This window comes from Leguminivora glycinivorella, chromosome 11 (assembly GCF_023078275.1).
Source record: "Leguminivora glycinivorella isolate SPB_JAAS2020 chromosome 11, LegGlyc_1.1, whole genome shotgun sequence".
Classification (NCBI taxonomy): domain Eukaryota; kingdom Metazoa; phylum Arthropoda; class Insecta; order Lepidoptera; family Tortricidae; genus Leguminivora; species Leguminivora glycinivorella.
The window spans coordinates 4315924-4329775 of record NC_062981.1 but is presented as its reverse complement, the minus strand read 5'-3'; the positions used below and the strand labels follow the sequence as shown (position 1 = coordinate 4329775).

The 13852-nt window shown below is 46.0% G+C and overlaps 1 protein-coding gene across 6 annotated transcripts in view; it reads right to left on the bottom strand.

The window, feature by feature from the left end:
* LOC125230924 (GMP synthase [glutamine-hydrolyzing]) overlaps positions 1–13852 on the bottom strand; it is a 36535-nt gene that overhangs the window by 2086 nt on the left and 20597 nt on the right. For all 6 annotated transcript variants that reach the window (XM_048136208.1, XM_048136209.1, XM_048136211.1 and 3 more), the window contains 7 exons: positions 8319–8407; positions 7253–7407; positions 6142–6322; positions 5035–5169; positions 3241–3412; positions 1974–2091; positions 1139–1253 (listed from right to left, as the gene is read on the bottom strand). In XM_048136208.1, the coding sequence (XP_047992165.1) occupies positions 1139–1253; positions 1974–2091; positions 3241–3412; positions 5035–5169; positions 6142–6322; positions 7253–7407; positions 8319–8407 (965 nt within the window). The remainder of the gene's footprint in view (positions 1–1138; positions 1254–1973; positions 2092–3240; positions 3413–5034; positions 5170–6141; positions 6323–7252; positions 7408–8318; positions 8408–13852) is intronic.

Sequence of the window (13852 nt, the reverse complement as noted above, 5' to 3'; positions counted from 1 at the left end):
GTATTCGGCCGAATAATTCGGTTGCATTGCCGAATAATTACCGAATAAACTAAGTAAAAATAACTAATGAAGATCTTACGTATTCCATTGGATTATTTTAGTAGCTTTTAAGGCACTACTAAAAAAGAGAAACCTATGCGTCAAATTATAAATACAATTGTTTTTAAAAAATGTTAAAAAACCGTAGTTTAAGAGTTGAGAAGAATTCAGAGTTGTTTTAACTAAGTTTTAGTTATCCACTAAATCATAAAAACACAGTTGAGGTAACATATGTAACCATTATTTTAATGAACATCCCCTTTAAAAATATTCATATTCGGCAAAGTCCATATTCGACCCATCTCTAATTAACAGAGTAAGATACCTAAGGCACTGGTCCTACCAAAACCAAGTGAGCGATGAGCTATTGGCGACAGAAAGGAACAACAGGGGCCCATTTCTCGAAGCTACAAGTTACAATTTACAAGTGGTAGTCAATGTCTAATATGACAAGTTAGAAAGAGACTTCCGCTTCTAACTTTCAGTTTTGAGCAATGGGCCAAATGAGAGAGGATCGATTTCGGCGACGAACTATACTCGCTCGTGCTATCATCGCGTCTCTTTTATTTACACTGGAGCAACTATCTTTTGTTCGTTTCTATTGCCGATAACTCGTCGTTCACGCGCTTTTGGTGGACCTGTGCCTAAGATGGCGCAAAACGTTTGCCCCGCCCAATTTGCTCGGCAAGATGGCGGCCCTCTGCCAGCAGTTTTACCGAAGTTTGTCGTTTAAAATAACATGTTCACCAGCGAGACTGTCAAAATTGTTGCCAGCATATCATAGCTAGACTGTTATATCAAAACACACATGATTATCTCGTTTTAATAAATAACGATTACTCTATCCACATGTTTACAATTAAAAGAATTTCAAAAATACTATCGCAGGTAGCCAGACTATCGATAAGCACGTGGTATTTGCACATCCTTGTCGAAGGCGGGTTTTATGACCTGCCCGCTCAGTTGGTAATGGTTCTAAATTAGTACAAGTAAGAGCTTATTTACATATTGATTGATGCGAGTTTAGGATACATTAATGAACGTGTAAACAGGGTCGATTATTATAAGATTTTTGAGTAGAAGATAACCAGAATGATACCTGTGTGGCGATGTCGTCCGCCTGGCGGATAGTGGAGATGACCTGCTGCGTGAGGAACGTGGGCGTGATGTCCGTCACTTGCTCTTTGATCAGCCCCCCGAACGCGTAGCACACCCTGGACACAAAACAAACTTTATACACCTTACTTCAGACATGGAAGCGTTGGTGGCCTAGCGGTAAAAGCGTGCGACTTACGATCCAGAGGTCGCGGGTTCGAACCCCGGCTCGTACCAATGAGTTTTTCGAAACTTATGTGTCATTTGATATTTGCCAGTCGCTTTTCGATGAAGGAAAACATCGTGAGGAAACCGGACTAATTTCAATAAGGCCTAGGGTTGGAAGGTAAGATGGCAGCCGCTTTCGTAAAACTAGTGCCTACGCCAAATCTTGGGATTAGTTTTCAAAGCGGACCCCAGGCTCCCATGAGCTGTGGCAAATGCCGGGATAACGCAAGGAGAATGATGATGATGACTTCAGACATGGAATGAAAAAGTCTATACCTATTATAGGACCCTATACCTATTATAGGACATTCTTACACAGATTTACTGAGTCCCATGGTAAGCTCAAGAAGGCTTGTGTTGTGGGGGTCAAACAACGACACTTATATACATAGAAAACATCCATGGTTCAGGAACAAGTATCTGTGCTCTTCACACAAATGCCCTTACAGGGATTCGAACCCAGAACCGCGGCTTAGCAGGCAGGGTCACCACTCGCTAGGCCAGACCGGTCGTCAAAGCTTCCCCCCGGCCTTTGGCATCAAAGCTTCGATTAAATCGATTTAGTAGTAGGTAACATCTAGGTTTGGCATTGAATACATAATATAACATACCTGTTAACATTGTGGCAGACTCGAGGTATGATCTTGGCGAGGTAGTGCATGTCTTTCCAGTCGGGCGGGTAGCGTTCCGTAGACAGTGCTACTGCGTAGCTGTACGTCCGTGCGTCACCTGAAATACATACTTATTTAGAATATAACCTAACCGCAAAATTAAAATTTTGAAAAAACCCTCTACCGCGACATAATGGACCGATTTTTCATGAAACATATCTAAGAACACTACCGAATAACTCAGCTTTCAAACAAAAAAACTAAATCGAAATTGGTTCATCCGTTCGGAAGCTACGATGCCACAGACAGACAGACACGTCAAACTTATAACACCCCGTCGTTTTTGCGTCGGGGGTTAAAAATGCAGAATTGACCGCAAAAATTAGTTTTAAAATTTCCACCACAGTTCTTGGTCTCGTGTTGTCACGATGTCGCTTTCTTTAAACAAGAATGTAAAGGCGTGTCATGACATAGCGCGGCGGCCGCGCGAGAATTGTTTGGCCGCGGCAAATCTGTATTTGTCGCGAGCCACTTTTGGCATCATCACTATAGTCACAGTATAATAAAGAGTACTATCGTACAGTATGGCCACTTCTACTCCCCGCTGAAAGCGCCACCCACCCCCTCTCGGTTACATCACAGTTACCGCCTGTCAAAAACGCGAACAGTCGACCTGTCATATCTCACTCATACAAGCATGGTACGCGTTCACCTACACGAGCTTAGAATGTGTGTTAAGAACGCGCCTCTTTCATATATTTGATCGCCAGTGTCCGAGGTGTGCTATAGTGCGGCAGCCTCGCGAGGCAAGCGATCTAACGTTCGAAAATCCCTTCGTGCCAACTGCGCGTGAACAAAACACTGACAGTCTGACACTCCTTTGCCGCGCGGCCAATAACCGACAGTGAATGGAGCGTCGCGCGTTCACATTCGAGCGCGCCAATGATCGACTTGGCTCGCGTGGCAGACTGGTATCCATTGCACGCGGCTGCCGCGCTTCGCATTCGATAGTTTGCCGCGGTGATATATATCGAGACGCGGCTTTTTATATTGGACTGCAGCAGTTAAATGGTTAATCATCATAATCATCTGAAGCATTACAGCCTGATCAAGCAGGTCTCTCCAGTCTGAGCTATTTGTGGTTCCTTCTCCAACTTTTCACTCTTAGGAGTCCTGATCCTGATGTCCTGGTACACGCCGTCTAACCATATGAGCTTGGGCTTGTTTTAATAATGGTTAATAGCTAAATGTAAATAATAATTCGTACCCTGGACACCGACTGAGCGCAGTGGCAGTAAGGCAGCGGCGATAGGCGACTTGGAGGAGATGCGCTTGAGCTCGGCCTGCTCTGCGGCTGTAGTCGCGTTCACCACGCGGCCTAGTAGCGCGTGCGATTTCACGATCATGCTCGCGTATTCTACCATTATTTTCACTATGACCTGCAACAGTAAACAGACGATGGTTTAGCATAAACCATGAAGTTTGTTCATGATTGATCAAACGTTTATAAATATCGTGAACAGTCGTATTAAAGCAGAAATGAAAAATGTCAGATTCAGTTGATATCTTTGGCATTCAAAAAGGAAAAGCAAACGCTTGTGGTTTATAGAATAGAATAAACTTTATTCAGGACGCTTAAACAATATAAATTACAAAAAGATGTCACAAAAATTGAAATAAAACGTCACTGAGAAGGTTTCCACTCAGCTTGGTGTCAAGGTACCTTTTGGATACTTTGACGCTGGTCTTCCGTGGCAACCCTTCCATTACATACAAACGGAACAAATATGTATAATTTACAGGATATAATAATATAAATAATAACCATAATACAACGACAAGTTATACTGAACTAAGTAAACTAAACATTATAGTGAGCCACGCGACACTTAATCAAGAGAAACAGGTTTTTATTTTTACTCATTACTATTATTTTATACTTTGTTTGTACACCGTTGGCTTAGTTAACAAACTGAACCTTTTTAAAGGTCTATGAAACGGTTGTAAAACATTCAACTTAGGTTATACTCGTGAAAACATAATATGCAGGTCTTTGAGATTCTTAAAGTTGCTGATTATACCCCTAAGCACGGTATAATAAAGAATACTATCGTACAGTATGGCCACTTCCACTCCCCGCTGAAAGTGCCGCCCACCTGGGGATTGATTTTTGAATTTCGAACGCGCGAATTCGCCGTTCGTATGTCTGTGGAAAAAGACGGAATGCTATTTTTGAAAAAGGACAGCTAGTAATTTTAAAACTAGTGGTAATGACCACCCGTTTTCGATTCTGTTAGTAGAATTTAAATCGCTAGTAGTGGAGATATTATTGAACGAATTACACGAAATCGAATGGCCGAGATTCAAAAATCGGCCCCCTGCTCTCAGTTATCTCACAATTACCGCCTGTCAAAAACGCGACCAGTCGATCTGTCATATCTCACTTATACAAGCATGGTACGCGATCATCTATTGTCCCAGAGCTGTAAGAACCTCTTTTTGACACATGAAAGCGTCCACAAAACGTAAACTCGCGCAACCTAATGAAGTTTGAAATAAAATCCTGTAATAATATGAAAAAAAAAATCAAGTACTTAAAAACAATATTTCGCTTACTTTAAACATAATCTAACACATGTTACATTTTTGCGGATCTTCGTTAGTGAGTATTTTACGATATTAATTTATCACGCAGGATTTACTTATTATGTCATTTATCATTCATTAATATTTTTAAACTAGTGCTGTGGCAGAGTCTGTCATTTTGATTCAAATGACATTTCAGTAAGTTGATAGAAATCGTATATTTGTTTAAGCGCCTCCTTGTACATAGACCCTAATCGATTCAACCAATTCGAAATTAATCGTTAGATTTGGCAAACGATACGTCTTCAAATGTGTCAAAAATGTAAACTTACAAATTCGGGACAATACAAGAGCTCAGACTGTGCGTAGGAACGCGCCTCTTTCATACATTTGATCGCCATTGTCCGAGGTGTGCCCTCAGTGCCCTGCTTTCTAACTGTCGATATCTAACTAAAGCCAGGAATGGATAACTCACCTGAGTCTCGGAGAAGTCCCTCTCGGCACGTGGTTCATCCTGGCACAGCACGCGCACGGCCAATCCTGGGCCCGGGAACGGGTGCCGCGCCACCAGCGCGGCCGGGAGGCCCAGCTCTTGGCCGAGGGCTCGGACCTGGGAACGACAATATAGGTTGCATTATACGCAATTACACAATCAAGCGTTCACTTAGAAAGATCCGTTTCGAGAATAAATAGCAAGAAGCGGCTAGGTTTCTGAATACTGTTTGTCCAAGATAAGCTCACGCGATCAGGGGGGTTACCATGATGTACTAAAGACGTTCAGTTTAGGTTGAGAGAAAGGGACACAGCTATAGCAGTTACATAGCTCCGTCCCTCTCTCTCAACCTAAACTGAACGGCTTTAGCATGTCATGGTAACCCCCCAGGTAACTTGCTAGCGGCGAGGTAATAGTTGGAGGAAACCAATACAACCCTGCCAGCATCATGTAATTCATGTAGTAGTGTTATTCATTAGTTAAAATTAGTATTGTCAATTGTAATTTTAATTCGATTTTAAATATTTTGTATATGAGTAAAAGTGCCCCTGTGGTCTATTTGATAAATGTTTTGTATCTGCATCTTACATTGTCTTTGTAAGGGAGACCATTCTGCTACGCAACCGCGGGGCTATAACTCGGTGTCGTTGTGATGCGTCTTATAATTGCCACATTGCCGGACGCGAATGCTGATTGGATCAGACCAGAGACATGAGGCGAAGTTACAACTAGAGTGAAACAAATACATTCTCCCAGTATCTCACCTCGTCCTTGTGGAAGTCCTTGAGCGGCTCGACCACTCTGCCGCGCGCCCGCAGTGCTCTGACCAAGTCCGTGTCGTTATCATGAGCCTTGACAGTTGCCGCGATGTCGCTAGTAATGATGCTGCAGCTGAGACAGCTATAGTGACGAGTGAGACAGCTTACCTAGTCCTTGTGGAAGTCCTTGAGCGGTTCAACCACTCTGCCGCGCGCCCGCAGCGCAAACACTAGCTCTGTGTCGTTGTGGTGCGTCTTGATAGTTGCAACTAGCACTGGTATTGACTCGAAGAGATGAGACAGAGATATAGTGACGAGTGAGACAGCTTACCTCGTCCTTGTGGAAGTCCTTGAGCGGTTCAACCACTCTGCCGCGCGCCCGCAGTGCTCTGACCAAGTCCGTGTCGTTATGATGAGTCTTGATAGTCGCCGCGTTGCCTGAAGCTAGTGCTGATGCGGATTCGATCAGGTCGGGGCGCAGTGTGCCTTGACCGAGGAGAACTTGGTCCTCCCTGTCAAAAAATAAGAATGATTAGTAAGGTATAGCGGGGCAAATCTCGACTGGGGGGCAAATGTAACTGGTCCATTTTTTCCATGTTTTACAATGTTTGCATTATTAAATAGTGTCCACCGGTTGTATTGTATTGTGATCAGTGGATACATGTAGAACTCGACATCATAGTGTAATAATGGAAAAATTGGATTAGTTACAATTCTCCCCAAGTCGAGATTTGCCCCGCTGTACTTTAAGTTTTTTACACAGGATTGGCGGGAAGCGACAGTGCTACTGAAGTAGTCGATATCGCTAATCGCTTTCAAGCTGCTCAACCCTATACAAGGTATTCAGACACCAAGAACATAGAAATAAGAGAATAGTGAATCATGTTTATATACTAAGTTGAGTAGGAAGGACGCTGATAATCATACATCGGGGTTTTGGGAGCGGGAATGAATACGTGTATTTGTAACTCTGTTTATAGTCATTTGAATTACTGAAATATATATTTAACTATGTAACTGGCTCCAAATGTACCTAGAAATGTTAAAGTAATCTTTTATCGTTTTCACCATGTTTGGGCTAGTGTAAATCATTCCCGCTCCCAAAACTCCGATGTATGCTGATAATGCTAACCGGAGAAATCTCAACTGCTTTTGCGATAGAAATGTTTGTTGTTTAAACTCACAGATGTCATATATACCATAGATCAAGCAAACGTATCTACTTAGCGTGTCAAATGAACTCAGTGAAATCCACTGAGTTGTCCGTCTTTAATCGCAGCTTGCAGCTTTCGGGCGTCAATTTTTGTAAGTTGAAGTCAATCAAAACATAAAAAATGCCTCGTTACGTGATATTCAATTGCAACAACACAAAAATTATGAACAATCAAGAGCCTGAGACATATTTAAAATTACAGGCAAGAAACAACTTAAACCCAACTCACTGCAAGTTAAGGTCGCGCACGGCCTGCTCAGCGATGCGGATGAAGACGTCGCCGATGATGCGGCGCTTGTCCTCCGGAGCCTGCGTGTGGCAGAGCAGCGGGGTGCTCCGCGTGCGCCCGCCGGCCTCGCGGACCACTGTGCTGCCTTGCCGGAACTTAAAGTGAAAGACATGTGTATTATTATGTATACCTATATAAATTTACGAATTGTTCCGTGATTGTAATTATAATATGGGTTCGAATCCCGGTAAGGGCATTTATTTGTGTGATGAGCACAGATATTTGTTCCTGAGTCATGGATGTTTTCTATGTATATAAGTATGTATTTATCTATTTAAGTATGTATATCGTCGCTTAGCACCCATAGTACAAGCTTTGCTTAGTTTGGGGCTAAGTTGATCGGTGTAAGGTGTCCCCAATATTTATTTATTTATTTATTTATTTATTTATTTATATGTAAGCTTGACCTGTAATTGATATTATTAATAAAATATGAGTATGAGTATTGTATTTATATTTAATAGTAATTTAATTCTTATATATATATTTTTTCTTTTAATGCATGATAATGACAATCCATACTAATATTATAAATGGGAAAGTGTGTGTGTCTGTTTGTTTGTCCGTCCGTATGATATGTTTTTTCTCTCTCTCACATATGAATGACAGTGACATGCCTAGACACCTGCACAGGCGCCGCCTGGCGGGATAAAATGTCAGTATGCGTGCCTCCTCATTGGCCTGAGATCTGGTGTTATCCAGATTAGATTCCTACTGGTTCACGTTAGATTTCATACCAAGCTCAATATTATATTCTTATATAATTTTTGGCTGCCTATATTATTTATTTTTCTGAAATATTGAGACCAAAAAACCGCAAGGTAAACTCTACAAAAACTGGCTGAACTTTCCATAAAACATAATCTTCGTAATTGTACGAATTCCATATAATGCCTTAAATGACTACATTGAATTAATATTCTGTACTTTAATTAAACTATTATTAATCGCGAAAAAATACACAGCAATAAGTTTAACATTGAAAGAAAAAACATCTATTACAAACCTGATGAGACGCGTTGATGACGTGCAGCCTAACTCCCAATTCGCGAAGACATCTCTCCACCTTAGAGCTCTCGTTCTTACGCATGAATCCTAAAAAAAAACACCATAGTTACTGTGACACATATTTAATTATTTATGACACATGTGCTAACCAGTTATTAAATCCGGGAAGTACAGTTGAATTTTTTATCGTGCAATTTGGTTAAAAAATTCTTGATGCTTTGAATTAAAAATCTGCCACCGTTATTTATCCTCCTTGCGTTATCCCGGCATTTGCCACGGCTCATGGTGGCCTGGGGTCCGCTTTGACAACTAATCCCAAGATTTGGCGTAGGCACTAGTCTTTACGAAAGCGACTGCCATCTGACCTTCCAAGGTAAACTAGACCTTATTAGAATTAGTCCGGTTTCCTCACGATGTTTTCCTTCACCGAAAAGCGACTGGCATTTATCAAATGACATTTCGCACATAAATTCCGAAAAACTCATTGGTGTGAGCCGGGGTTCGAACCCGCGACCTCCGGAACGAAAGTCGCAAGTACTTACCGCTAGGCTACCAGCGCCCGTTATGAAATGTAGAATAAATATTATTTGTGCCGTTTGTATATCCGAGGTCTTTATAGAGAGAGTACGTCGTAGACGTCGCATCGGACCGATAGATGGCGCCATCGTTCGTTGTAAGTCGCTCCGGCGTCACACCGCCGCGATGTTGGTAGTCCCGTTTTCCCCACTTGCAACATAAGGCTCCTCGCGCCCCGACCCGCCACCAGCCACCCTCATTGTTTCGTCGAACGCCGAAGTGACCGGTTGTCGCGTATTCCGTTCGAACATTTTTACAGCATGGTGTCTCGAAATTAATCTTTTAGTGTCTATTTCCTTGTTACTTCTGGTCAAACCAGAGTTATTCGTGTTTTTATTTAAAAAGTGGCTTATAACATTTCGGAATTATGAAATATTTCAATTTCATCCGTCAATTCTTTCTTCCCTTTTAATTTACGCTCGTTCGTTTTGAATAATGAGATATATTATGCCTCGCTAGCGATCATTATTCGTCTTTCGGGGTTCTCACGATAGAAATGAACGAGCGGTGCTTTATGATTCTACCCACTTTTTTGTAAGAAAGTTCCATGCTGCAAAAATCGTTACCGTTAATCAGTTTTCTTTTTTAAACTATTCGCATTTCCGAGACTAAAGTAGGAAGTGTTATCCGCGTATTAAAAGTTTCGCGCGAGAATATAAGCGGTAACGTAGGTAAGTTGCTCCGCCGGGGACCACGTGCTCCGGGGACCACGTGCTTCGCGACCGCGGGCTGCGCGACCTGCGGGCTGCGGCGACGGCGGCGGCGGCGGCGGGCGCGGTGGAGGAATACCGCGCTCCAAGGAGGTTTGAATTTCTCCGACGAATGGGTGAGCAGATTCATATTATTTTAGAAAGAACATGTTCGGTTTCCGATTCGGTGCGGAGGACGGCGGACACGTGTCGACGCCGAAACTTACTGGTAGCGCTGCGATAGCGCCACTGACCGCGGCAGTGTTGTCCGCCACGTCGGCGCCGCCGAAGTTGCGTAGAAGTTGCTTCCTCGTTAACGACCTCTGCGGTGCCGCCGAACAACGTTGTGGCCGCCGCATAGGCGTCGCGTGCGACGCTGTAAGTATGTCTGCTGCTGCCCCGACGCGAGCGCCGCGCCGTTAGTGATCAGTCGTCAATACGCAGGCTACCAGCGCGGCCACCTACGCCGCGAGCCTGCTGAAGCTGTCCACTAATATCGCTGGCCGCCACGCTTGTGCTGGCGCCTCGATGGTCATGCAGAGCGTTCGTCTGCCGTGACAACGCCGCGATCCTGCTGAAGCTGTCCACCAGTATCGCTGGCCGCCACGCTTATGCTGGCGCCTCGATGGTCATGCAGAGCGTTCGTCTGCCGTGACAACGCCGCGATCCTGCTGAAGCTGTCCACCAGTATCGCTGGCCGCCACGCTTATGCTGGCGCCTCGATGGTCATGCAGAGCGTTAGTCTGCCGTGACAACGCCGCGATCCTGCTGAAGCTGTCCACCAGTATCGCTGGCCGCCACGCTTATGCTGGCGCCTCGATGGTGATGCAGAGCGTGCGTCTGCCTTGACAACGCCGCGAGCCTGCTGAAGCTGTCCACCAATATCGCTGGCCGCCACGCTTATGCTGGCGCCTCGATGGTGATGCAGAGCGTGCGTCTGCCTTGACAACGCCGCGAGCCTGCTGAAGCTGTCCACCAATATCGCTGGCCGCCACGCTTATGCTGGCGCCTCGATGGTGATGCAGAGCGTTCGTCTGCCGTGACAACGCCGCGACCCTGCTGAAGCTGTCCACCAGTATCGCTGGCCGCCACGCTTATGCTGGCGCCTCCATGGTGATGCAGAGCGTGCGTCTGCCTTGACAACGCCGCGAGCCTGCTGAAGCTGTCCACCAATATCGCTGGCCGCCACGCTTATGCTGGCGCCTCGATGGTGATGCAGCGCGCTCATCTGCCGTGACAACGCCGCGATCCTGCTGAAGCTGTCCACCAGTATCGCTGGCCGCCACGCTTATGCTGGCGCCTCGATGGTGATGTAGAGCGTTCATCTGCCGCGACAACGCCGCGACCCTGCCGAAGCTGTCCACCAGTATTGCTGGCCGCCACGCTTATGCTGGCGCCTCAGTGGTAATACTGTTAACCGCTGCACAGGCGTCGCAATCCTTCTGCTGCGTCTGCCGTGACAACGCCGCAAGCTACTTGAAGTTTTCCACCGGTGTCGTCGGCCGCCACGCTGATGCTGGCGCCTTGATGTCGCCTCGATCGCACGAGGTAAGATTGCAGACGCGGCGACCTTCATCGCGCCACCGAGCGCAATACTGCGGCTGCCGCGAAGGCGTCGCTAATTTTCCTGCCGCGTTTGCCGTGACGACGCCGCGAACTCTGTCGATGCTGTTCACCGATGTAGCTGACTGCCACGCTGGCGCCGGTGCCTCCCGCGCTGACGGCGGCGACCTCGAGAAGGCCACCGAGCACGCTACTGCGTGACGCAACAGGGGCATCGAAGACGCCTTGCGAGCTGACGACGGCCGTCTCAATCTCACCGCCGAACGTAACACCGTCTGCTGCAGTGACAAGCTGGTAAGATTGCTGATGTGCTCCCTTGGTGTCGCTGGCCGCCACGCCGACGTCGGCGGCTGCCGTCGCGCCTGATGTCACGCTCACCGCGAACACTGTCTTCCGCTACAATGGTGCCACGACCACGACTATCCAGGCTCCGTCTGCTACGGTATCGTTGCAGACTCTGTTGCTGACCAGGCTGATACTACCCTCCAATGTGACGCCGGGCGCCGCTATCAGCTGACATCGTGTACACTATGGTATCCACTCTTCTCTTTCCAGTTCCCGTGAAGTACTTTGACAGTATTTACACTCTATTTTGTCCAAGGACTCCTCCGTCGCCGAAGTGAGAACAGATAAATTCTAAAGATGCTACGTCCTAACGTGGCTTGGCCACCCATAGTTGAACGAGGTAAGACGTCAATAACCGGACGAGAAGCCGCACTGCTGCGGGGGTATCCTGACGATGTTCGCGAGCTATCTAATCGGAGAGGCGCCTCGCGAGACGACCCTGTGGTTCCTGTACATCACTCATTGTGTAGGTCAAAGACATCGTAAAGGTTAGCGGAATTAAAAAAAAATCTCTTTTAGAATGTCCAGATCTGAATTCGAGCCAGCGTCCTGCATCCTGAGCGTGCGTCTGTTTACTGGGCGGACACCAAAACCGATCCAGCCCAAAGAGCGGCCAAACCGAGCCGCGGGGGTTCCAAGTACACGAGGATTTCCCGGAGGCTTGTGGCGCCCCCTGTCCATTCGAGAGATGAACTTGTTCGCCGAGCCTCTAATAAACAAATTGGGAAAAATAAACCCGCTTCGCCTTAGTGAACTTGAGATTCCAGCTCAAAGCGAAAGGGGCCAGGAACTCAGGAGGACTTCAGTAGTTATCATCTGGCTCGACTATACTGAATTAATAGTGCTTGATTCGATCGTAGAACCTGATTTCATCAATTTCACAACTTTCGTAGTCTACAGAGGAAGGTTGCACCGCTGCAGTTTCCAGCATTACCTCGTACAGCTGCCGATAGCTGTAGGCCAATCGCTCCTGTTTTGCTTGCATCTGCAGCCCGATAAGACCTTCAATAATCGTAACATTGTACGAAGTAAAGCTCTTCCGATGGAAAATAATCTTCAACAGGCGGTGGCGCTGGCGACTGAAGTGACATGCAGCCGGATTAAGGTTCGCATAGCACTATATGCTATGCACAGTTCGGTTGTATGTTATGTTATGCTGTACGATGGCAGGACTACATCTCTTCTGTTACGAGTAACTACGACAGTAACTGCTGACTCCAACAGACTGTCGTACGAGGTCAGTATGCACCCCCTGGGAGCCAAGTGACCTTCGGTGACCTCGCCTTCTTCTGCTTCGCCCGTCATCGTACCTCTTCGTCTGCGAGAGCCCTGCATAACGCCGTACAACGGTACGTATTAAGCCTCCGCCACACATAAAGCGCATTCCGCTACGCTATCAGCGCGCTGAATGCGCGCGCATTCCGCTCGCGTCCCGCGCGCGTTGCGCTCGCAATCCGCGCTCGTTAGTTCCCGCTAGCGCCCACTGGGCGCAACGCCAGCGTTTGTGCGATGCACCGCCATTATTGCGCTCCGCCTACGCTCTCAAAGCGCGCATGTGTGGCGGTGTTTTAATTCACCCCTTGACCTGCTACCACGACGTGTTCAGCAACCACCAGCGATGCGACACGGACGTCACCTCTCAGTCTATGCTGTCGACCTTCATTGCACGAAGTAGAAATCCGTCGCATCGGGTTTTGGATTAGGTAATGGATTACCCTAAGAGTCAATGACTGACTTGAAGAAATCGACTGATACCTCCGTCCAGTGTAGTAGCAATCGACAGCGCTCGTACTTTTCATCTTCTAGGCTAGTTTTACCGAGCGATCAGTATCCTCAAATGCCCTCACTAAAAAAGAGTTCAGAGTTCAGGAGTCTCGCTTGCAACCGCGCTCGCTTGACGCAAAATAGTCTGATCGAAAATACCAGTATTGTAACAAATAGCCCTTGGGCGCGTGAGTGATGACCTGATGACCTTTTTCTGTGTTTGATATGGACGTAAGACGTTGGACTTTAAATAGTCATATCAAAGCTAATATTGATTTTGATAATTTTTACGAAGGGTTGACAAAAGCAGTATCAATTACGTTACCCTGCTACAGTACAGATAGTTACACTACTTTTACAGTTAATTTCCACACTTTGTGTCTGAAATTGGGTTTATAACCTGATAAAATAACGTCTCTGTTAATAATAATAGTGTATCTAAAGTTTTTGTATCTTGTTCAAGTCAGCCTCGCCTACATCTTTTTTTGGTTTTGATCTGCGATGTATATAATGTCATTTCTCTAACTATTCGCTGACTAAAGCTAAACGTCATCACGAAAATTTCTTTAGGCGTTTCTGGCACCGAGATATTCGC